This window comes from Ictalurus furcatus, chromosome 27 (assembly GCF_023375685.1).
Source record: "Ictalurus furcatus strain D&B chromosome 27, Billie_1.0, whole genome shotgun sequence".
Taxonomy (NCBI): domain Eukaryota; kingdom Metazoa; phylum Chordata; class Actinopteri; order Siluriformes; family Ictaluridae; genus Ictalurus; species Ictalurus furcatus.
This window is the reverse complement of record NC_071281.1, coordinates 4,178,047-4,201,463: the sequence shown is the minus strand read 5'-3', so window position 1 is coordinate 4,201,463 and position 23,417 is coordinate 4,178,047. Positions and strand designations below refer to the sequence as shown.

At 41.1% G+C, this 23,417-nt stretch overlaps 2 protein-coding genes across 6 annotated transcripts; both read left to right on the top strand.

Moving 5' to 3' along the window:
• Positions 1–1,539: 1,539 nt before the first annotated feature.
• cnot9 (CCR4-NOT transcription complex subunit 9) lies at positions 1,540–6,271 on the top strand. Its single transcript, XM_053617183.1, has 8 exons — positions 1,540–1,782; positions 2,497–2,676; positions 3,912–4,027; positions 4,266–4,375; positions 4,814–4,923; positions 5,065–5,163; positions 5,298–5,389; positions 5,831–6,271. The coding sequence occupies exons 1-8, from the start codon at positions 1,765–1,767 to the stop codon at positions 5,997–5,999; spliced, it is 894 nt and encodes a 297-aa protein (XP_053473158.1). The 5' UTR covers positions 1,540–1,764; the 3' UTR covers positions 6,000–6,271.
• A 2,231-nt stretch (positions 6,272–8,502) lies between these two features.
• On the top strand, positions 8,503–23,074 carry plcd4a (phospholipase C, delta 4a). Of its 5 annotated transcripts, XM_053616889.1 has the most exons (17): positions 8,503–8,773; positions 9,877–9,904; positions 11,137–11,187; positions 11,764–11,955; positions 13,894–14,122; positions 14,375–14,504; positions 14,615–14,846; positions 15,048–15,249; positions 15,327–15,471; positions 16,476–16,628; positions 16,747–16,899; positions 19,566–19,722; positions 19,974–20,090; positions 20,435–20,613; positions 20,793–20,925; positions 21,285–21,434; positions 21,645–23,074. In XM_053616889.1, exons 3-17 carry the CDS (start codon positions 11,163–11,165, stop codon positions 21,734–21,736), a joined length of 2,289 nt encoding a protein of 762 aa, XP_053472864.1. In that variant the 5' UTR covers positions 8,503–8,773; positions 9,877–9,904; positions 11,137–11,162; the 3' UTR covers positions 21,737–23,074. The 5 variants fall into 5 exon arrangements, with proteins under 5 accessions (XP_053472864.1, XP_053472865.1, XP_053472862.1 ...); XM_053616890.1 differs by lacking the exon at positions 9,877–9,904 and having other exon boundaries at positions 11,764–11,922; XM_053616887.1 differs by lacking the exon at positions 9,877–9,904.
• Positions 23,075–23,417: the final 343 nt, after the last annotated feature.

Below are 23,417 nucleotides of genomic sequence, written 5' to 3'. Positions count from 1 at the left end.
CAAATTAGATGAAGTGTCTGTAATTATAACAGCTGTAATTATATATTTCATAATAGATAATGTTTTCAATTATTAAATAGGAAGTTTAGCATTAGCATAACTAGAACCTCTTAAGGGGCTTCAGCTCTATATAGAACCCTATAACGCAGTTTTCCCCAAACTAGAACTCTTTTATGAACAACTTGTCTATACAAACATCCCTTTTGTGAACCGTGTTCTGAGACCTCTGATCTTCAAACGGATTAATAAATGACTCTTTAATCTCCCCGAAGTGTTGCATCACATCCCTGAAAGCAAACAGGGCCTCTGCTGTGGTGGTTAATGAGTGATGGGGGGAGGGGAGGGGGCGGGGTGTTTTTGGGTTGTTGTTTTTTTTTTTTTGGAGCAACATTTCAGCCTGGTGAAGATGTTTAGGGACCACACTGACTTTACACCGCCTCATTTTTATTACACCGTAGTTACACGAGGCGTGGGGAACATGGGGAACCCCGCTTATAAACAATTTCTACTGATTTGAGAAGAAAAAGATATCAGATCGCATTGCCTTCTGCATAAGCTGGGCTTCTTGACAGTGTGATCTTGACAGATCTCATTATCTCTCGAGTTTCTCCTAAACAATGATGAAGGATTTTTTCTCCTGAGACAAAACAGGCTATATATATATATATATATATATATATATATATAGTTATATAGTTATATAGTTATATATTTATAAGTTACGATGGATTTTACATCACTGCATAGACTTCATTAAGCTTATTATAAACATTGGACCTTTTCAAAATGGCGGACATGTTGATATATATCGCTTTAGCTAGACACAGTGGCAGGCGCACAGTGGCTTAGTGGGTTAGCTCGTTTGCCTCACACCTCCAGGGTTGGGGGGTCGATTCCTGCCACTCTTTAACACACATTCCTGTGTGTGCGGAGTTTGCATGTTCTCCCCGTGCTGTGGGGGTTTCCTCTGGGTACTCCGGTTTCCTCCCCAATCCAAAGACACGCATGGTAGGCTGATTGGCATATCCAAAGTCTCCGTAGTGTATGAATGGGTGTGTGAATGTATGTGTGAGTGTACACTTTGATGGATTGGTGTACCTCACTTTGTGCCCCATGCTCCCTGGGATAGGCTCCGGGTTACCTACGATCCTGTAGAATAAGCAGTATAGAAAATGGTTATATGGATAGACACAGCGGCTAATCTTTTCTTTTCTTTTCTATGCGTGTGTGCTGTTTATAGCACTAAAACTTATATTCAATGTTCTATAACTTATAAAGTAAAACTTTCCCCAAATCTATCACTTGTTGCTATAACTTTCTGTGACCATTTATGTTCAAATGCGTGCATGCAGCTACCTAATACTGTCTTAATGACATGTTTCCACGAATTATGCTTAATCTAAATGTCGACTTTCACAGTTGCAGTGAGTTACAGCGGATGTTATCTGTACAGACCGCCATCACGCCATCAGCTCATTATAGACATCGGACCTTTCCAAAATGGCGGACACGCTGGCACATCGCTCTAGCTAGCAACAGCAGCTAATCTTTCCTTTTCTAACGTTCAACAACAAGCAGCGCCATATTGAAAAGCCACTGCAGGGTGACGCGCTGGGGGTGAAAGGTCAACGGTGTGGCGCTTGCGCGAGGGGCTGTTTTCCTCACGGCAGCTAGCTCCATGTAAACTCCAGCAATTTCCAGTGAGGACTTGAAAGAAAAAGCGCGAGTTCGCGGCTGGAGTCCGGTTTAAAAACGGTTCACAACATGCTGGCCACGGGAGCGGTGAGTATCACGGAGGAAACTGAACTTATATTAGCATTTTATTCTCAACAACTGTATCGGTCTCAGGGCCTGTCTAGTGTTAGCTGGCTAGCATTAGCTAACTATAAAAGCTAGCTAACTAGCTTGATACATCGCGAGACGTTTGTTTGTGTGTTTGTTTTTTTGCTTTTAAGTTTTTAAAGGAAGAATTGTAGATTAAAATAGGAATAATTTGCCTGAATTTGTTATACGGCGTCCACTTAGTTAGCCTAAACTGTAGCTTTAATCTTAGCGTTGCTAATGATAATTTTCGGTCTAGCTAACTAACGTTTTGAAAGTTTGCACGAGATACAGTTTATATATATATATATATATATATATATATAAGAGAGAGAGAGAGAGAGAGAGGAAATTATGTATAATTAGAAAGATTAGTAACTAATATGTTAACCAGTATGACCTTATCTTGGACAGGATCCCAATTTGCACATTCTAAGTGCACTACATAGGGTGCCTAAGTGACTATTTCATGCTCTTTCTCGTGCACGTCTATGTAAAGATAAATAAATAAATTTTAAAGCCACATTTAGTGGTTTGCATTACCTTTCCAGGAGACTTCCAGCTCCTTATACTCCTTACCCAGTGAGCTGCACACATTTTAGAGGGAGGTGCTGGTTCCACTCCAGCCTATTTGGTTGCGGGTTTATTTATTGTGAGGTGTGTTCTTCCCTCCAGGCGGTGAGCACGACGATGGCACAGGTGGATCGGGAGAAGATTTACCAGTGGATCAACGAGCTGTCGAGCCCGGAAACCCGCGAGAACGCCCTGCTCGAGCTCAGCAAGAAGCGCGAGTCCGTCACTGACCTAGCCCCCATGCTCTGGCACTCGTGTGGCACCATCGCCGCGCTCCTTCAGGTTCTGACCCACAATTCGCTGACTTCCTGTGGGAAATCTAGTGCAATATAGGGTATAGGGGTCGTTATGACGTAACCTTTGTAGTACACCCGGAGGATACGGATGAAGGCAGAGTTTTCGCTATGTTTTCAGAAGGGTTTAGATGCTGTCTGGGTTCTGGAGGGGGTGGTTTGAAATTATTCTAAGGAAATTGTAAGTTATTATAAGTTCTTTTTTTTTTGGTTGTTTTTTACATTGATACTACCACTATCATTTTTCACAGGAGCGATAAGGTTCTTATGCTGGAATGCAGTTTTTTCCTTTCTCCAAACATAACGCTTCTCATTTAAACCAAAAAGTTCTATTTTGGTCTCATCCATGCACAAACCATTTTTCCAACAGCCTTCTGGTTTGTTCACATAATCTTTAGCAAACCGCAGAATGTTCTTTTTGGAGAGAAGTGGCTTTCTACAAACACTGATTGTTGATTGGCAGGTCGTTCCTCTTTCCAGCTTAATTTTCTGTTTGAGATCAGACCACCACTCTGGGGTTTTTAAAATTTTATTTATATATATTTTTTGTCAGTGCATAGAACTCTCACTGTTATTTTTACATTTATTCTGATATCTCGCCTAAACGCCTGTTTATGTTCACTCAGCTTAAGGCGCTCCAGAAAAACACACTTGGCCGCTGCACCTAAGCCTTTCTATGGTAGGGAAAACCCGGGATGAAGTACGATTGTATGTAGTGTGCTACATATACACCCTATATATCACAAGTATATAGGGTGTAGGCTCCAAACGCCTTTTGGATATGAAGTGCACTAGTTAGGGTCATTATTTCATACCCTGTTTAGTCTGCTCGGATATAATATAACAGATTCCAAAATGTCTCTCTCCTGGATCGTTAAATCCATTACTTACTTTTTTGAGTATCTATCCCAAAAAGTGCACACTATATAGTGTCTAGGAATGTCTAATGTCTAAGCAGTGCACTATGTGTGATCGGAACATATTTGGGACTCTGGATCCTTAATGCGTGCGGACATAGCAAAAAAAAAAATTCATATTTACCTATTTAGTAAACTTCATTAGGGAGCAGGCGGGTGGATTCTAAATCTCTCTTTTTATTGCACTGCTCAAAACTACTTGTGGTTTATTTATATAAAGGATTTGACACCGGATCCCAAATGACTCCCAAGTGCATGCTGTGTGTGGCGTCTAGCAGCCTAACTAGCGTGCCGTGTTTCCGAACAGGAAATCGTGAACATCTACCCCTCGATTAACCCCGCTACCCTGACGGCTCATCAGTCCAACAGGGTGTGTAATGCCCTGGCGCTGCTGCAGTGTGTGGCCTCGCACGTGGAGACACGGTAACCAGCACACACACTCACTACAATGTCCATTGATCCATCAAAACACACTGAGAGATCTGAATGTGTATTGCACGTAGCCTGTGATAACAACATTGCAGAGATGGATTAGTGTACTGAGCAATCCGGTAAAGACTCGGTCTGTCGTTGGGAAACGGCACCATTTTGTGATTGTTCTGAGAGAACGACAAGAGCGTCCATAGCTGTAATGTAATACACAAACTATTTTTTTTCCCAGTTCTGCGTTCCTGGCGGCCCACATCCCCCTGTTCTTGTACCCGTTTCTTCACACCGCCAGTAAAACAAGACCATTTGAGTATCTTCGCCTCACCAGCCTTGGAGTCATCGGTACTTCACTTTAACCATTACCTTCTAGACCAGTAGTGCAGCTGCAAATCACAGGTGTATAAATATTGCGCTGTTCTGATACGTCATGGTTTCTATAGTAACAGCTCGTTCGTAGGGACTTGTACAGTGGACGCTTGGCTGACAATAAATGGATTTTAATTTTAAAAAAAAAATTCTGTAAGGAGGAATTTATTTTATTTATTTAACCTTTACAGAAGGAGTCTCCAGTTTCAGCACTTTGTACTAAGTTTTCTGACATGAGTTTACGCTTCTTTGCGGTTTCTTTGTAACATAACAAGCTGTGGTTTTGTTTTCGTCTTGTTAACTTCAATAGAGAGAATAAAGAGAGGATGGTGAGGGAACGACTGTTTATAGCTGCTATAATGTAAGTGACAACAGGTGCTGGTGTGTGTGTGTGTGTGTGTGTGTGTACTGTAGGAGCGTTGGTAAAGACAGATGAACAAGAAGTGATTAACTTCCTGTTGACGACAGAGATCATTCCCCTGTGCCTACGGATCATGGAGACGGGCAGCGAACTCTCAAAAACGGTACCTGCGCTCTCCGTAGCTAACGATTGAAACAAACCATCCCTGCTAATACTATTTATTCATTGTAAAATGATTAACCCTGGTTCCTCGTTAACCGGTGTGGTATAACTACCATCATGTGTGATTGTTTTGCTGCCGCAGGTTGCGACGTTCATTTTGCAGAAGATCCTGCTGGATGACACGGGCCTGGCCTATATCTGCCAGACTTACGAGCGATTCTCTCACGTCGCCATGATCCTGGTGAGAACGGAACACGTTCAAATTTCTCTTTTTTTGACCCCCCCCCTTCCACAAAATCAGCCGAATGTGTTTGTGGTGGTTGTTTTATTGGTGGTAATGTTGGTATCTGTCTTCTGTTTGGTTGACTGCTGCAGGGAAAGATGGTGCTGCAGCTGTCTAAAGAGCCGTCAGCTCGACTGTTGAAGCACGTTGTGCGCTGTTATCTACGGCTCTCCGATAACTCCAGGTGACCAACAGTACCTGAACCACATTTGATACGGGCCCATTCTAATAGTTCCTAATAGACACACCGAGGCCACGCCTCCTTCACGGGTACTGACACACTGAGGCCACGCCTCCTTCATGGGGACTGACACACTGAGGCCACACCTCTTTCATGGAACTGACACACCGAGGCCACGCCTCCTTCATGGGGACTGACACACAGAGGCCACGCCTCCTTCACTGGGACTGACACACAGAGGCCACGCCTCCTTCACTAGGACTGACACACAGAGGCCATGCCTCCTTCACTTTATTTGTAATTAGCATTTATAATTTGAGGGTTCAGTTATTCCATGAGAGAAACTACTAGAAGTTTTATTACTCATTAAGAGCCGTTAAGATGCTTGCGCAGTTGACAGAGTACGTTTGTGACTGAAGGGATTTTCTTTTTGTTCTCTATTAGAGCGAGAGAAGCGCTTCGTCAGTGTTTACCAGACCAGCTGAAGGACACGACGTTCGCACAAGTGCTGAAGGACGACACAACCACGAAGCGCTGGCTCGCTCAACTCGTCAAAAACCTGCAGGAGGGACAGGTCACAGACCCGCGTGGCATCCCGCTGCCTGCCCAATAACACACACACATACACACACCCTCAGAGTGGACTGTTCTCATGTACAAGGGCACTTACACATGAGTTATTTTGCAAATATTTAAATTGTTTACTTTCGCTGTTATTAGTTTTTGGAAACGTTTCGGTAAATTCTGCTGGGTGTTTGATCAGAAACAAGATGTATTCATGTTTTTCTACATCATTTGTCTGTGTGGCTCTTGTGCGCACACACACACACAGCTTCTTGTTAAACACAATGTTTGAATGCTGTAAAATAAAAAGGAATCACTGTGCTCGCAGTTTCTCGTATTCAAATGGTCGGATTAGCAGCAGGCGGGTCGGGGTAAAACGGTCACCTGCTGAGGTTTAGCTACGAAGTGGCTCAGGGAAACAACACTTTGGGGGCATGCTGTTATAGTAAAAGAATCAATCAGAGGTACTGATTATTTTCTTGTTTAAAGAATTTTAAATATCTTGGTATATTGTGCAAGTGATCATCAGGACATGCTTGGACGGGGAGGATCGGGTTTGAGGTTCACCACTTGTAATGGAAAGTATATATATATATATATATATATATATGTGTGTGTGTGTGGTCTTGGCGTCCAGTGAAGGGTTCCCTGCCTCAAAGATGGCTGCCAACTGTGTGTGTGTGTGTGTGTCTGTAAGTGGATCTGGGAATCTGAGCTCGTCTGTGTTTTATTGATGAGCAGAAACTTGATCAGGAGATGCTGGAGGGGGAAGAGACCCTATTGCAGCCAACTAATGTGTTCATATACACACACTCTTATGGTGTGCTGTTTATGTACAAAACTGTTCCAGAGGGCAGTGTGAGGATTTCGGTCTCTGCTAAACCCTTTTGCACAGACAACATTCCTGTCATCAGTTATAGAGTATACATTTACATTTTACATTTATGCATTTAGCACACGCTTTTATCCAAAGCCAGCTTACAAATGAGAAAATACAAGCAAACAAGTGTACTGTGATATTTAACATGTATATTAATGGTATGAACATTTCAGAGTACTGTAATTGTCCCTGGGGTGCACGTATTTAATGACTTTTTAAGGAAATACAGGATGAGTGATATAGTAACTATTATTATTATTAATGTTATTAATTTGTGATTAATTTTTATTAATGGCTTCATATCCTCTTTAGTATTTAGCACTGTCGTGTCTCGCAGGATGAAATGACTCTGATTATAACCTATAATGTGAACAACATATTATATTATACACAGGTGAGTCTAATTAATTTTTTTTTTCATTGTTTATTGCAAATAAGTGTGATTTTAGCTTTGCGACTACGAATGTAATGTCCTTTTCCCTCCTCTAGTTTCATTTGATTGATGTTAACCAAGTGGCACAAATCGTTCTAATCTTTTATAACAAGTTTGTCACTTTACCCAAAGCTTATGTCATTTTTAACTTCCTGTTTGATGCTGACCACGCCCCCTAAATTAAGTATCGAGCAGTTCTATTTCAACAGCTCGGTAAAACAAGTTTTGACTCTTACTAATCCGAGTAAATAATGGACTCAATTAATAGATTGTTAATTAAACAATTACCAAGATCTGATTTGCTCCTTAAATATTACAGGGTTATCAAAAAATGTTTCAGTGGACAGTAAATATAACCCCGGTTGTAGGAAGATTAGTATAGCAGGTTGTGTACATCATTTGTTCAAAGGAAACAAAGGAAGGAAGAAAATGGGTCACACTAAAACAGAACGCACGGGTTAAGTGGGACCTCATAGTTTCTTACGCAACCGAGCTCTCCGGTCTAAATGAGCCTTTACAGAGCGCGTGAAAAGACTCTGACTCCGGTAACCGGAGACGCGCGCGCGGTCAATAAACGACCGGCTGGAAAAGCAGCGCCGCTATTGTCCTCGCGCGCACGAGCGGCTCACGTGCGCATTCTGCGTCTCGCGATGGATAAACGAACGCTCTGAGAAAGTGTAATCTCTCTCTCTCTCTCTCTCTCACCCACCCCTGAGCTTCCTCAGGTAAGCGACAATTTAGTAATGCACCGATATTTCAGTTAGGCTACATAACATCCGGTTAGATGCTAAGATATGTGTTGACTTTACTATTTAAGAAGTAAATGTGTTATATTGGCTAATTTAAGGTTAAATATTTAAGGTTTTTTATTTAAATAATAATAATAATAATAATAATAATAATAATAATAATAATAATAATAATAAAAAAGTTTGTTACTGTAATGTTCCACTTTAGTGATTGATGTTAAAACGTCGTATTAGGCCTAAATATCGCGATGCTACACGAGATCTTCCACCGATCGAAACGCCGTACTCGATTTTTATAATGTTTGTCTTCAAACTCAAATTCCTGAGTTTGTTATTTAAAAAAAATAAATAAAATTATTTATTATTTATTTAAAGTTTTAATATTTATGTTCACATTAATAATAATATAAGATACAGGAAAATTTATTGTTTGTACTGTCATGTATACTATACAACTAGGCTTACTCACAGAGAATGGAGTAGCCGTTATGCTAATCCGGTTCTAACTGGAATTTGTCCGGAGGACGCGCGAGGCAGGATAAACGGAGGAGAGGAGGACGAATGTGTGTTCATCTCTCTCTCTCTCTCTCTCTCTCTCTCTCTCAATCTCCCTCCCGCCCTACGTGTGTGTGTGTGTGTGTGTGTGTGTGTGTCAGTCAGTCAGTCAGTCAGTCAGGGCGGGACTCAGCTGTCCGGTCTTTATCTCAGGCAGTATGTCACCGGAGTGGAAAACTTGCACGCAGTTATGAGTGTCCCGGCCGGTGAGTAACACACACACGCACACACACAACACAAACCATCCTCTATCTCCTGTATTCTTTCCTGTTCAGTTGTGTTTCCGTTTACTTTTCCCTCAGGAGTGAGTTAGCGCCCTTCATTAACCCGCGCGCGCCTGTTTCCATCCGCACTATAATCTATAACGGTCTGTGGCGCGCGCGCGAGAGGAGGCTGTAACGGTCCTTTAAAAAAAAAAAAATATATATATATATATATATATATAGATTACCGAGTTATTTTATTTAAAACAACAACTGAGTTTTTCTTTTTTTAATGAAAAGTTACTGTGGAATATCTTGTTAGCGGTCGCTTGCTCTCAGAAAGCGCTCGAGAGACGCGTCTCCATGGTGATCAATAGCCCAGGGGTTCGTCGCGCGACGTCTTTTTCGAAGCCATTTGGTAAAGTCGTTGGACGTTTGCTGGTGACGTCACCGACTCGATTTTAAACGGCAGGAGAACTCGGATATGAAAATAATAAATTGAATAATAAAGTGAAAATAAGTTACATATTAAAATGTTAAGTGCTACTCTTTTTTTTGGGGGTGAATGTAAATGTGCAAATGTGTTTAAACTGAGAAAATAAGTTAATAACTCAAATTTTTAACGTAATGCAACAAACAAATAAATAAATAAATAAATAAATAAATGTTGTAGGATAGTGAACGAAAAAGAGCTAAAACATTTTTTAAACACTTTTTGCAGATTAATCCTGGCAGCCATTTTGTGCTAATCAGTTGTGATTCTGAGGGAAAGTTTCTCATATCTGGGTTCCTTTGACCGCAAATTATATGATTATAAAGATTAAAAAGTAATAATAAAGGAAATGTTCCCTGGTTAAAGGTCTCCGATACAGACTGTATCCAGTAGTTGATTGAACCGCACATTTATTTACCAAAAAAGAAAAAGAAAAATGAATTATACTTCTTGTTTATTAACCAACTTTAGCTAAGTAGCTAGCTAACACAAATGAAACGAGCTCTTATACAGTATACATACTACTGTATATTTATATCTTGACAAGTTTGTGGGTGTTTCTTTCTTTCTTTCTTTCTTTCTTTCTTTCTTTCTTTCTTTTTTTTTGCAACAGCTCAACTCATAACCTTCACGGGCACCAGGTGTGTGATAGATAGGAACTGTGCAGTATCCGCAGGTCTGGAGCGGTAATTTTTTACGTCCTGTTGCATTTAAGCCTGAACCCTGTTGCTGATGGTGCACTTTTTACAGGAAGAAAAGTCTGAACACGCAAAAAAGCCTGAACGCTGTGTTCCACGTAAGAGGATCAACAGCTGAGCTCGTACTCTATTCATCCTGCTGACAGAGTCACTATATAACAATGCAGCACTCTGATCCTCTGCACACACACCTATACACTACCTGCACACACACTCCTCCTCTCCGGGGTTGTGTGCTTAGATGTTCAGAGATCTACAGTCTGCCATGTTTCTCTAAAATTCTCAAACTTAATTCATGTTTTCACCAGAGAAACCAGGGACCGTTTTAGCTCCTGGAATCGTTTTAGTTCCTCCTTCAGAGTCTTGCTGCAGAACTGTTGGAGCTGTGGAACCTACAAAATTAAACATCACTGGTTGGTGACAACATTCCAACCTGCCGCTATTAAAATCCTGCATTTTTCTAGCAATGCTCATAGTGTGTTTTAATTTTAGAAGGACCGAGGCATTAATTTGAAAAAAATAAAACGACAACATTAGTATTAATGTTAACATTAGAGTCACGAAAAAAAATAAATAAATCCTGCAGTGTGGTGCGAAGACAGAACAGGAACTCATCCAGCCAGGGTGTAGTAGTTCTCCTTCAGGAGAGCTCCTGAAAAGGATCCTGAACCTTTTGTAGCAACATGTTTGGCATACAGAATTATGGGATTGCCCCTCCCCCCATGTTTCTCAAACCTCTACCAGAGCAGCCAGTGACATTTTTCGTTTCTGGAACCTTTTAAGGTCCTGCTCCAGAGACTATTCTGCAAAACAAGAACTTGCGGAGTGCAAGTTGGGGAAAACTAAACGCATTTACCTAGCGATGACTGAAGTGTGTGGCAAGAATGCACAACAAATAGAAGTGTGCCTTTTTCATGCTTACTCTTTTCTGAGAAGGATGTCTTTAACTTCTTTGACTGTTTTTGTAATTAAATTGTAAAACAGAGGTACATTTTTAGCAAAACTGTAATTTCGCTACATGCATGATATTTTACAATATATATACATTTATATATATTATAAATGACGTGAAATCATGGTTGTAATTAATAACAGCTACCAATACAGGAACTTTGTTAGGCAGTTTTCAATATGTACTGATATTTATTCACTGTTTTTGCGTCTCTCCATGGCAGACTGCTGAAGTGTGACACGGCAGCAGATGGCAGCTACGCTGAGTTTCCTCCGTAAGTTCACTTTCGCAATAAGCTTGCAGTTTCACCGCGTATTCATTCTTCCCTCCAGGTCATTCGGTCTTTACGCGGAGTGTATTAAGGAGCAAAAGCAAGTTAGGACTGAAATGATGTTTCTGCTCATTTGTGAGGCAAAATATGAGACAAGAAGAAGATTGTCCATTTAGAGTTGTGCTAAAAGAATATTATTTGATACACGCCTAATGTTTATATTGCTGTAACTACTGGCACTGACGATACTGGGCATGTTGGATATGTATGCAATATGTGTAATATACCCAATTCTGATTGGCTAGAAGATTTTCCTGCATTGGTTTGCCTCAGAAATTCATTACAACATCATTGGATAGCATAACCTTTTTTTCCCCATGTAGCTATGTATGATGAGCATGAAAAAAGTGAAAAAAAAAGAGGTGTAAAGATTGTAACATTCATATAACCGTCACCCGCTTATATCAAACTCGAGGTGTTCTTCGCCTGTGCCTCAACCTTCTTGTGTGATATCAGAAAACATACATACTGTAATATCATCTACCTACATTTTTACCCAAATGTGATGTGGTGTTGCAGGTGCCCAGGTGGATGCTGACCTGCAGTCCATGCAGGTGGGCTCTGTGATGCGGAAGGTGAAGTCACGCACCTGGAAGAAGCAGCGCTATTTCCGCCTGCAGGACGACTGCGCCACCATCTGGTACAAGAGCAAAAAGGCGGGCAATGCCCAGTCTACGTGTAAGCTCAGCTGGCCGGGGAAAAACTCCTTCAGTATGAGCCTTTCACTCCATACCAGCTTCAGATTAGATTACTGTGCTGTATCCCCGTGTGAAGGAATAGATTGGGAGTGAAAATCAAGCTCACACGGTTGAGCAAGTTGGGACGGGTAAAGTGGAGACGGGTGAGGAAGTTGGGTTAGGTAAAGAGGAAACAGTTGATAAAGTATAGTCAGCTAAAGATGAAATGAGTGTGGAAGTTGGGACAAGTAAATAGGAGGGGTAAAGAAATTGGGACAGGTAAAGAAGAAACAGGTGAGGAAGTTGGGACAGGTAAAGAGAAGACACTTGAGGAAGCTGGGACAGGTAAAGAGAAGACACTTGAGGAAGCTGGGACAGGTAAAGAGAAGACGGGTGAGGAAGTTGGGACAGGTAAAGAGAAGACAGGCGAGAAAGTTGGGACAGGTAAAGAGAAGATGGGTGAGGAAGTTGGGACAAGTAAAGAGAATACACTTGAGGAAGTTGGGACAGATAAAGAGAAGACGGGTGAAGAAGTTGGGACAGGTAAAGAGAAGACGGGTGAAGAAGTTGGGACAGGTAAAGAGAAGATGGGTGAGGAAGTTGGGACAGGTAAAGAGAAGACGGGCAAGGAAGTTGGGACAGGTAAAGAGAAGACTGGTGAAGTAGTTGGGACAGGTAAAGAGAAGACAGGTGAAGAAGTTGGGACAGATAAAGAGAAGACAGGTGATGAAGTTGGGACAGGTAAGGAGGAGACAGGTGATGAAGTTGGGACAGATAAAGAGAAGTCAGGTGATGAAGTTGGGACAGGTAAGGAGGAGACAGGTGATGAAGTTGGGACAGATAAAGAGAAGACAGGTGATGAAGTTGGGACAGGTAAGGAGGAGACAGGTGATGAAGTTGGGACAGATAAAGAGAAGACAGGTGATGAAGTTGGGACAGATAAAGCAGAAACAGAAGAGGAAGTTGGGACAGGTAAGGACAGGTGATGAAGTTGGGACAGATAAAGAGAAGACAGGTGATGAAGTTGGGACAGATAAAGAGAAGACAGGTGATGAAGTTGGGACAGGTAAGGAGGAGACAGGTGATGAAGTTGGGACAGATAAAGAGAAGACAGGTGATGAAGTTGGGACAGGTAAGGAGGAGACAGGTGATGAAGTTGGGACAGATAAAGAGAAGACAGGTGATGAAGTTGGGACAGATAAAGAGAAGACAGGTGATGAAGTTGGGACAGGTAAGGAGGAGACAGGTGATGAAGTTGGGACAGGTAAGGAGGAGACAGGTGATGAAGTTGGGACAGATAAAGCAGAAAGAGAAGAGGAAGTTGGGACAGGTAAGGAGGAGACAGGTGATGAAGGAAGAGAGTAAGGGGGAAGAGAAGAAGGGACAAATTGCATTCCCCTAGCTGCTGGCTTGCCAAAAATGAGATTAAGCTAACGTTAAATTATTTCCTGATTCCTCACTTCTTAATTCTCTTGTTTCTTTTTTCTGTCTTTACGTTCTGATGCATCAGTTCTCTCCAGTATGACCGTGTGCATTAATTTAAACACACGTGCAGGAGAAACACACATGCTAATGTGAGCGGCTTCCTTTTACTTTAGGATTTCCTAACACTTTACATAAACTGCTAGATGCATTTGCAGCTATTCATCTGTCCTGAACTTCCTTGAGTGTGTAAGTGGAAGATTTGTGTAAATTAGTGATTCCATGAACCATTTTAGTCCCTGCTCCTGACTCGGTGTTTATCTGCCGACTTGGAGCTATTGAGGGTGGAGCTTGTCATACTGAGTACAACCCGGTGTGTTTATATCAGCGGAACAGCACCGCCGCAATGCTTTTATTCCCCCTCGCCTTGTACTGGGAGTGTGTGAACATGCTTCTAGTGGCAATGTCCCCAAAAAAGGCTTGATACGCGATATTGAAACGTACATAGCCATGCAGTAACAGTGCTGAATCTTGTGTCGTGTGTGTGTAGTCTCCATCAGCGACGTGGAGGCCGTTCGAGAGGGTCACCAGTCCGAAGTTCTGCTCAGCATCGCAGACGAGTTCCCACCTGATCGCTGTTTCACGCTGGTGTTTCGCGGCCGCCGTGGCAACCTGGACCTGGTGGCCGAGTCGGCGGAGGAGGCGCAGTCGTGGGTGAACGGAGTGCGCAAACTCATCAAGAACCTGGAGAACATGGACCAGAGGGAGAAGCTGGACCAGTATCCTTCAAAAACATTCAGTAAATCAGAAGTTATATTTATGGGGTTACTTTCTAATGTTAGCATTAGGCCTGGATGTAAACATGTCTCTTTGTTAGTGTTTATATGGCGCATGTGCTACTCCAGCAACACTAACGGGACAAACACTAAACTAGAAAACACAGAATACACATTTTTAGAGTCAGTACGGTGGAAACACGATGGTTTTTCCGACAGCGGATGTGTGCGTTGCCTCTTAACCGCGATGCCCAGGTGGATCTGTGACTGGTTCAAGAAGGCGGATAAGAACGGAGACGGCAGGATGAACTTCAAGGAGGTCAGAGACCTGCTGAAGATGATGAACGTGGATATGAACGAGCACCACGCGCTGCGCCTCTTTACGGTAACGAACAAACCAGGTTCTGTAGCATGCAGCGGTCAAATCAGAAGGCATTACATCACCTTCAGCAGGATTTATTTTCTCTAAAGCGCGTGCTTCGGCGTTCTCTGCAGATGGCGGACAAGTCGGAGTCGGGCGCTCTGGAGGACGACGAGTTCGTGCTGTTCTATAAGATGCTGACGCAGAGGGAGGAAGTCCTTGCCGTCTTCCGGGATTTCTCCACGGACGGACAGACGCTCTCGGTGCGGGAACTGGAGGAGTTCCTGCAGGAGGGACAGCTGGTGCAGGACGACACGCAGCAGCACGCCATCGAGCTCATCCAGCGCTGCGAGCCGTCTGAAGCAGGTACGCCGATACAAAAAACGTATTTATCATATTTAACCAGATTCTGTCCGTGGCACCGTTAACGATGAACTTTGAACTTAGCGATAGGGCCGGGCACCTCTTAGGAGCCTGTCTCTAGATTTTCTAACTCCTCGTTCCTTAGATTAATTGTTTAAAACACCGTATTTATTTCTAACAACGCACCAATACTCTGTCGCACAGCTAAGCAGCGTCAGGCGATGACGATCGATGGCTTGCTGATGTATCTCGGCTCATCCGAAGGCTCCATCTTTAACCCGGCCATGCAGCAGCTCTACCAAGACATGAGCCAGCCCCTGTGCCACTATTTCATCTCCTCGTCCCACAACACCTACCTGCTGGAGGACCAGCTACGGGGACACAGTAGCGTCGAGGGATACATAAGGTTACACACACTGCCATACGTTCCGCTTATGAGGACCAGCGTTTTTTGTTTTTTCTTCATTCTTTCTGATGTGTTAGGGCTCTGAAGCGTGGCTGTCGCTGTGTGGAAGTGGACTGTTGGGACGGTCAAAACGGAGAACCAGTCGTTTATCACGGACACACCCTGACCTCCAAGATTCTCTTCAAAGACGTCGTCACTGTCCTGGGCAACTACGCTTTTGTAGTATGTCAAAGACTCTCTCTCTCTCTCTTTCTCTCTCTTTCACTTTCTCTTTCTCTCTTTCACTTTCTCTCTCTCTCTCTCTCTCTCTCTCTCTCTCTCTCTCTTTCTCTCTCTTTCACTTTCTCTTTCTCTCTTTCACTTTCTCTCTCTCTCTCTCTCTCTCTCTCTCTCTTTCTCTCTCTTTCACTTTCTCTTTCTCTCTTTCACTTTCTCTCTCTCTCGCTCTCTCTCTCTCTTTCTCTCTTTCACTTTCTCTCTCTCTCTCTTTCTCTCTTTCACTTTCTCTCTCTCTCTCTCTCTCTCTTTCTCTCTTTCACTTTCTGTCTCTCTCTCTCTCCTTCTCTCTTTCACTTTCTGTCTCTCTCTCTCTCTTTCTCTCTTTCACTTTCTGTCTCTCTCTCTCTCTTTCTCTCTTTCACTTTCTCTTTCTCTCTCTCGCTCTTCTTGTCGTGTCCCAATGGTAGGCACTCAAAATAGTAGGGTACCTATGTAGGCAGTGATTTGTGTGATTAAATCTATTGCATGTTGTGTTTGTGTGTGTGCAGCTAGATACTACATTTTTTAAAAAATCTCTTTCCTTTTAGCTACAGAGGTTGAGGTTAAAGGTTAGAGGTTAGGCGTAGGTCTCAGAGCAAGGTGTATAATGGCTAAGGCTAGGGGTTAGGGTTAGGTGTGGATGGGTGTAGCATCATTTAGCAACGTTAATATAGAAGTAGATGGAAATGTGTGTGTGTGTGTGTGTGTGTGTGTGTGTGTGTGCCTGCACACAACTGCCTTGCTGTGCCAATGCAAAGTTCAACTTTGTGTCATGGCACATCCCCCTCTAGCCACTGTGTGTGTGTGTGTGTGAGAGAGAGAGCGAATGTAAAGCGATATGTCCTTGCCAACTGCTCTCTGGCTGCTAGTGTGTGTTGTCAGGTGTATCCTTTCTCTTCATCACTTATTCACACACACACACACATATATACTCTCTATATATGGTGTGTTTGTGTGTGTGTGTGCAGGCATCTGAGTACCCAGTGATCCTGTCCATAGAGAACCACTGCAGTGTGGAGCAGCAGAGAGTCATGGCTCGTCATCTCACACACATCCTGGGAGAGAAACTGCTGAGGAACACCCTGCGGGGCAAATCCAGCTGTGATCTGCCCTCACCTGAGGTTTCACACACACACACATCCACACACACACACACACACACATTCTCCTGTACACAAGCTCTACACCTCAGCGGTCACGTTTCCCTTCTCTGATCTGCTCCATTCGGTAACACACCAGGACCTGAAGGGGAAGATCCTGTTGAAGGGGAAGAAGATTGGAGGTCTGGAAGGGAACCTGAGCGGTGTTGTGGAAGAGCTGAGCGACGAAGACGACCCGGCGGAAATCGAAGAAGAGAATCATCACAACGGCAGCATACGCCGCAAAAGCAAGGTCACCATAATAATAATAATAATAATAATAATAATAATAATAATAATAAAGCACTGTGCGTGTTGGTTGTTGCTGTAGTAAAATACTGAGTGACGGTGTGGTGTGATAAAGCGAGTTATTATTATTTTCCCATAACATCACATCCCTAAGTGTTCTATTCCTCTTATACCACAATGATTCACCAATCATTACCATTTTATTTATTAAAGAATGACACATCGTACGTTTATCCATTTAGGGTTGTGTGTAACGTTGTGAAATGTCCACGCAACAAATTAGTTCCTGTTCTGACTTGTCATAGAAGTAAATAAGACACAAAAAAACAGAGCTTGTCGTGTAACGCTTCTGTCAGAAATCTTAACTTAAACTGGAGACTTCTTCCATAAATGTGAAATACACGTGATGTGTATAAATACATATACAGTGTATGTACAGTACGCAAAAGCAAAAATTACGCCTATACAAAGACTAATAGGAATTGAATTTAATAATTGATTTTATTTTTTTTTCTCTGAAGCAGCACGGTGATGTCATCATAGGTGTGTGCTGGTCATTTGTTATACGATACACCGTGATATTCAATACACACAATATTGTTATCAGGCATCATTAGAAAGCCAAATATTATGGCGAACGTGAGCGAGAGCAGGCCGAGCGAGGACAAAGGAGAGAGGGATCTCCTGATGGTGTTGTGTGTACAGACAGACAGATGGAGGTAGAGATAAAAAAAGAAGGACAGAGGGATGAAAGACAGGCCGAAAGCGAGAAGATAGAGAGGTGGCAGGTAAGACAGGGAAACGAAGGATGACAGAGAGATTAGGTGAAGAGACAGTAGGGCACCGTGCTCTCTGTGGCCTCTGTGCCCTGGAGGGGGCGTGGCCTCTAGGCATGCCAATCCAGGTGAATTAAGGAAGGAGAGAGAGAGATTGTACCTGCAGCGGATCGGTTTTCATCTGCACAGCGTTTGCTCCCTCACTGTGTCTCTGCCTGACTGAGCCTCATCTCAGGATCACATCTACCTGTGTTAATGCAGCATCACCTGATAATGTCACCTGATAACACCAATTAATGTAACCTCATGTCACCTGATAACACACGATATCAGGAGTCCGTGTCAATCCAGAACCGAATCCCAACCTGCCATCCGCGTGGACAGAAAAATATATATTTATAACAAGATTACAAGTTTTAATAAATTGCTTTATTTGGTTGTACAGAAAGACATTTAAATAGAGAACAGAAAAAAATAATAATAATCTATTCATACAGTATATTACTTATATACGATGTGATAAAAAAAACCTACTGGTGTATGATAATGATCCCATTATATAATTTAAAAACATTTGCGTATCATAATAAGCCATTTACGTACTATAATAACTCACTCATGTATTACAATACTGAGGATGAAGGTTTATTATATTGTATTAACTAATTTATACACTATAAAACCATATAATATACATAAGTCTGTATGCATTATAGCTATTTATGTATATTATAGTATATTATAATTACCCTTTATTATTATAAAACATTATGTACTATAATAACCACTTCATATACTGTAACAATCTTTATGTACTGTTATAACCTTTTATATACTGTAATAACCCTTTATATACTGTTATAACCTTTTATATGCTGTAATAACCTTTTATATACTGTTATAACCTTTTATATGCTGTAATAACCCTTTATATACAGTTATAACCTTTAATATACTGTTATAACCTTTTATATACTGTAATAACCTTTTATATACTGTAATAACCCTTTATATACAGTTATAACCTTTAATATACTGTTATAACCTTTTATATACTGTAATAACCCTTTATATACAGTTATAACCTTTTATATACTGTAATAACCCTTTATATACAGTTATAACCTTTAATATACAGTTATAACCTTTTATATACTGTAATAACCCTTTATATACAGTTATAACCTTTTATATACTGTAATAACCCTTTATATACAGTTATAACCTTTTATATACTGTTATAACCTTTAATATACTGTTATAACCTTTTATATACTGTAATAACCCTTTATATACAGTTATAACCTTTTATATACTGTTATAACCTTTAATATACTGTTATAACCTTTTATATACTGTAATAACCCTTTATATGCAGTTATAACCTTTTATATACGGTTATAACCTTTTATATATAGTAATAACCCTTTATATACTGTTATAACCTTTTATATATAGTAATAACCCTTTATATACTGTTATAACCTTTTATATACTGTAATAACCCTTTATATACTGTTATGAACCTTCATATACTATAATAACTAATGTATACACTATAAAACCATTTACATATTATAATAAACCCTCATATACTGTAATAACCCATTTATATACTATTAAATCGTGTGTATACTGTAATAACCCATTTATATACTATTAAATCGTGTGTATACTGTAATAACCCATTTGTTAGTACCCTATTACATACTTTTCAAATATAAAAATACTATTATAAAACATCTGTATAATATAAAATCCTATTTCTGAACTACAGTATAATCAACTTTAGTTTCTCTAATGTATATAAAAATGTATATAGCTCATACAGTCGCTTGTTCTTTTCATGATTTTTGTATGATGTTTGTGTGTGTGTGTGTGTGTGTGTGTGCAGAAATCAGGGCAGCATTTGTCGAAAGAGCTGTCGGACTGTGTGGTGTACTGCAGGAGCGTGCGCTTCAACGGCTTCAAACACTCGCGCGTCCACTCCAGGTTCTACGAAGTGTCGTCCTTCACCGAGTCCAAAGCCAGGAAACACATAAAGGAAGGAGGTGAAATGGTCTAATCTAAAAACTGGGGAAGAGAGAAACTTACTGAGAGTGCAGAATGAGTTCAAGAGAAAGCGCCGGTTTATCTCCCGCAGTGATCAGACCTTGTTTATTTATTTATTTATTTTTTGCATGGTAGCGCTAACATTTAAATATTTTCAACGTCCTGTGTTTAAAACTCTCGCCGCATCCCGAGAGAGTCAGAAGATGATATTTCTGTTTTTCAGCAGATTTTTGTCTTCCTCTGTAACTAGGAGCGGAGTTTGTGCTTCATAACGCACGTCAGCTGACCCGTATTTACCCCAGCGGCCTGAGGACCGACTCCTCCAACTTTAACCCACAGGAGATGTGGAACGCAGGGTGCCAAATCGGTGAGTCCGACTCACTAGCTATGGTCTAGTCCGACTCACTAGCTATTAGTGGATTTAAAACTCCCTTCAAAGAAAATACTATAAGGATGATGATGATTTAATCAAACCCACAGTCAAGGGGAGACCGGAACATTCTTTTATTTATTTATTGATTTATTTATTTATTTTTATATCATCCTGTATCTGGTGCTAAAAATCTAATTGAGCGTTACTATAAATGCTTCAGTAATTGTACATGCTCACTGTTTGTGTTGTTTGTGGTATTATTTAGCATTCCTTGTTCAATAATATCTACCGCAGATTCTTTACAGTATTTAATACAATAACACACGGCGTTCTCTCAGTGGCTCTGAACTTCCAGACGGCCGGAGTAGAGATGGATCTGAACGACGGTCTCTTCAGTCAGAACGCTCGCTGTGGTTACGTGCTCAAGCCGGCGTTCATGCGACACGCTCATACCCGGTTCGACCCGGAACACCCGCAGAACCGAGACGGGTATACCCCTCTCGCTCTGGCTGTACAGGTACACTTGTCTTTTAGACTGAGCTTCATTTAAAAAAAAACCAAACAAACATCTGTAGACGAAAAGCTGACGGAGCTTCAATCATTTATTCAAGTATTAAGTAGGGTAGAGTAATCTCTACAGATGATTAAAAGTAAATGAAGTAAAAGTAGCGTGCGTGTGTGTGTGTGTGTGTGCAGGTGATCAGCGGTCAGCAGCTGCCCAAGGTGAACCTGAAGGAAGGCTCCATCATTGACCCGTTGGTGCGAGTGGAGATTCACGGAGTCCCTCAGGATCAGGCCAAACAGGAGACGCGGCACATCGAGAACAACGGTCCTTTAGGAACACGCTCGCAGCGCTGATTGATTCGACACCACACACCATGTTTCACATTTTAATCGAATAAAACCGTGAAGATCGATATTAACAGACGCGAATGGGACCAAGAGGGTGGAATGTGGCGCGTGTGTAGAAAGAATCGTAGTCTCGATTGAGAGAAGGAATGAAATATATACGCTTGCGGTGTAAGGTGTAGAAGATACTCGAATTCCTCGTGACTGCTTTATTAGTTCCTTCGTTAGTTTGTGTTTTCGATCCAGATCTGTCGTTTCCCAGTTCTGTGTTCCTTGCTTGTTTGTCTTTGGCATGTATCTCTGTGTATGATTATTTCCTTGTTTTTTGTCCCTCTGCAGGTTTTAACCCCATATGGAACGACATGCTGAACTTCACCGTTCACGTACCTGAACTGGCCCTGGTGCGCTTCGTGGTGGAGGATTACGACAAAACGTCAAAGAACGACTTTGTAGGACAGTACACACTGCCTTTCTCCTGTCTACAACAAGGTGTGTGTGTGTGTGTGTTACTGGATCTAATAATGCTTGGTAACACATACAAATATAGCAAATGATGCTTTTTAATGCATACACTGTATATAAATATGCCACTGAATACATATTACGATCCATTCTTATTAAATGCATTTCACACACACACACACACACACCACTAATGTTTAAATTAGTATTATAGTTTCATTTTATTTCTAATTTCAGGTTATCGTCACATTCACCTCCTGTCCAAGGACGGCACTAGCATCCCTCCATCCTCACTCTTCGTTCACATCAGGATTAAAGACGCAACTTAATACCTGATCAGAGCAGAAACACTGTCTCGGAGGGATAACACACACACACACACACTCCAAGTCTTCCCACTCATCCGAATGTCATCACTGCTACCACACACACACACACTGAACCATAACTGCAGCAGGTGCTTTTTAGTGTTTGGGTTTTTTTGTTTTTTTAGTTAGAATGATTATATTTTATTGTATAGCTTTACGCTGTCTAGACGTAAGAGTTGTAATAGTGCGCCAAAACTTTTTTTTTTTTTTTTTAAATCCTTCATACATTCAGGAGACATGCGTGAAAAAAAAATTCCAGTGTTGATGATTCTACAGCGCTGTGCAGTGCGATAAGCAACGTTTTTTTGTTTTGTTTTGTTTTATTTCTTAAACATTTTAATTCTAAGCTATACGACTTAAGTCACATGACTTACAGCTAGCTATATGACTTTATCTGGACCAAGCGTCCTAACGTCTTGATATTTTATATAGTTAAATGATTAAAAGACGTTGGTTATTTAATGTGGTGAGAACAGTGTTGCTAGGCAACATGGGAATTATGGGACCCCGATCATAAGCTGGGTAATGACTTATGCTAACGATCTATCTACTTAGCACGTAGCTGTGAAGGATTTTGTACAGACAATGGCAACAGAAACGGTAGTCACATCAGCATTTCCCTCCATTTTCAATTTCTGAGGACAAAAAAAAAGACATGTATGTAATTACACTTAGCATATTTTCCACCATTTTGCGAAACCTCATGGAACATTGTGTGTGTTCTCATGAACAGTGACACACGTCGTGTATCCTTTATTAATACTAATATTAGTGCTAGTATAATCATTAATAATCATAAAGTCCCTAATACTTTATTTTCCTGCAGTGTTCTGACCTTAAGTATTAATAAGATACGTGCTAATGTTAAACTCTATACGCTATTGTAATAAGTGCTGCCAGTATGTTTCGCTCCTGAGTAGGCGGCGTCATTGTGACCTGAGTATTCTAATATTTTGTTTTTTGGTGTTTTTTTTTGTTTTTTTTTGGACACGTTTGAGATGCGTTCTAATTCAGTATGATGTTAATATACTGTAAATAAACATTTTAGAAAACGATAACATAAATAGATCATATCGGGACATAAATACGGGCTATGATAGGAAAGGTTCATAGTTTCTGCTCTGATTTTGTATACTCACGCAATAGTATTATTATTTTTTTTATACGCCGTGCTGTTAACACGGTTTATTATAAATGGTCCTAAAGGATTCGTACGCCTGCTGTTTGTACAGACGCGACGCCGGGCGTTCATGTGATCATTGCCACACACACAGCCGAGAATAAAGACCGTTTTGGGTATGTGTCCGTGATTTGTGATTTTAACTTTTACGTTGTGATGATGTCATCAAGGTCTGTTTAAGCTACAGTTCAGCAGTTAGATTCAGATTTTAGGTGTTTTTTTCCCCCCTTCATTTAGAATACGTATTTTGGGGGTTCTAATTACACAAACCCATTTAATCACATTGAATTCATATATTTGCCTGCTTATCTGTCTATCTACACTCATCATCCGCTTTATTAGGAACACCCGTACCCCTGCAGTTATTCATTTGTGGTGCAGCAGCTCAATGCAAAAATAATCATGCAGATAGAGGTCAAGAGCTTCAGTTAATTAATGTTCACATCAAACATCAGAATGAAG

What these genes read in the sequence shown, in the direction of transcription:
- cnot9 (XM_053617183.1), top strand. An exon ending in CCATCGCCGCGCTCCTTCAG is followed by an intron (nt 2,677 to 3,911) that starts GTTCTGACCCAC and finishes GTTTCCGAACAG; the next exon opens with GAAATCGTGAACATCTACCC. An exon ending in GCCTCGCACGTGGAGACACG is followed by an intron (nt 4,028 to 4,265) that starts GTAACCAGCACA and finishes TTTTTTTCCCAG; the next exon opens with TTCTGCGTTCCTGGCGGCCC.
- plcd4a (XM_053616886.1), top strand. Translation starts at nt 12,377, where the DNA reads ATGGGTGAGGAAGTTGGGACAAGTAAAGAGAATACACTTGAGGAAGTT. An exon ending in CAGAGGGAGAAGCTGGACCA is followed by an intron (nt 14,123 to 14,374) that starts GTATCCTTCAAA and finishes CGCGATGCCCAG; the next exon opens with GTGGATCTGTGACTGGTTCA. An exon ending in GCATACGCCGCAAAAGCAAG is followed by an intron (nt 16,900 to 19,565) that starts GTCACCATAATA and finishes GTGTGTGTGCAG; the next exon opens with AAATCAGGGCAGCATTTGTC.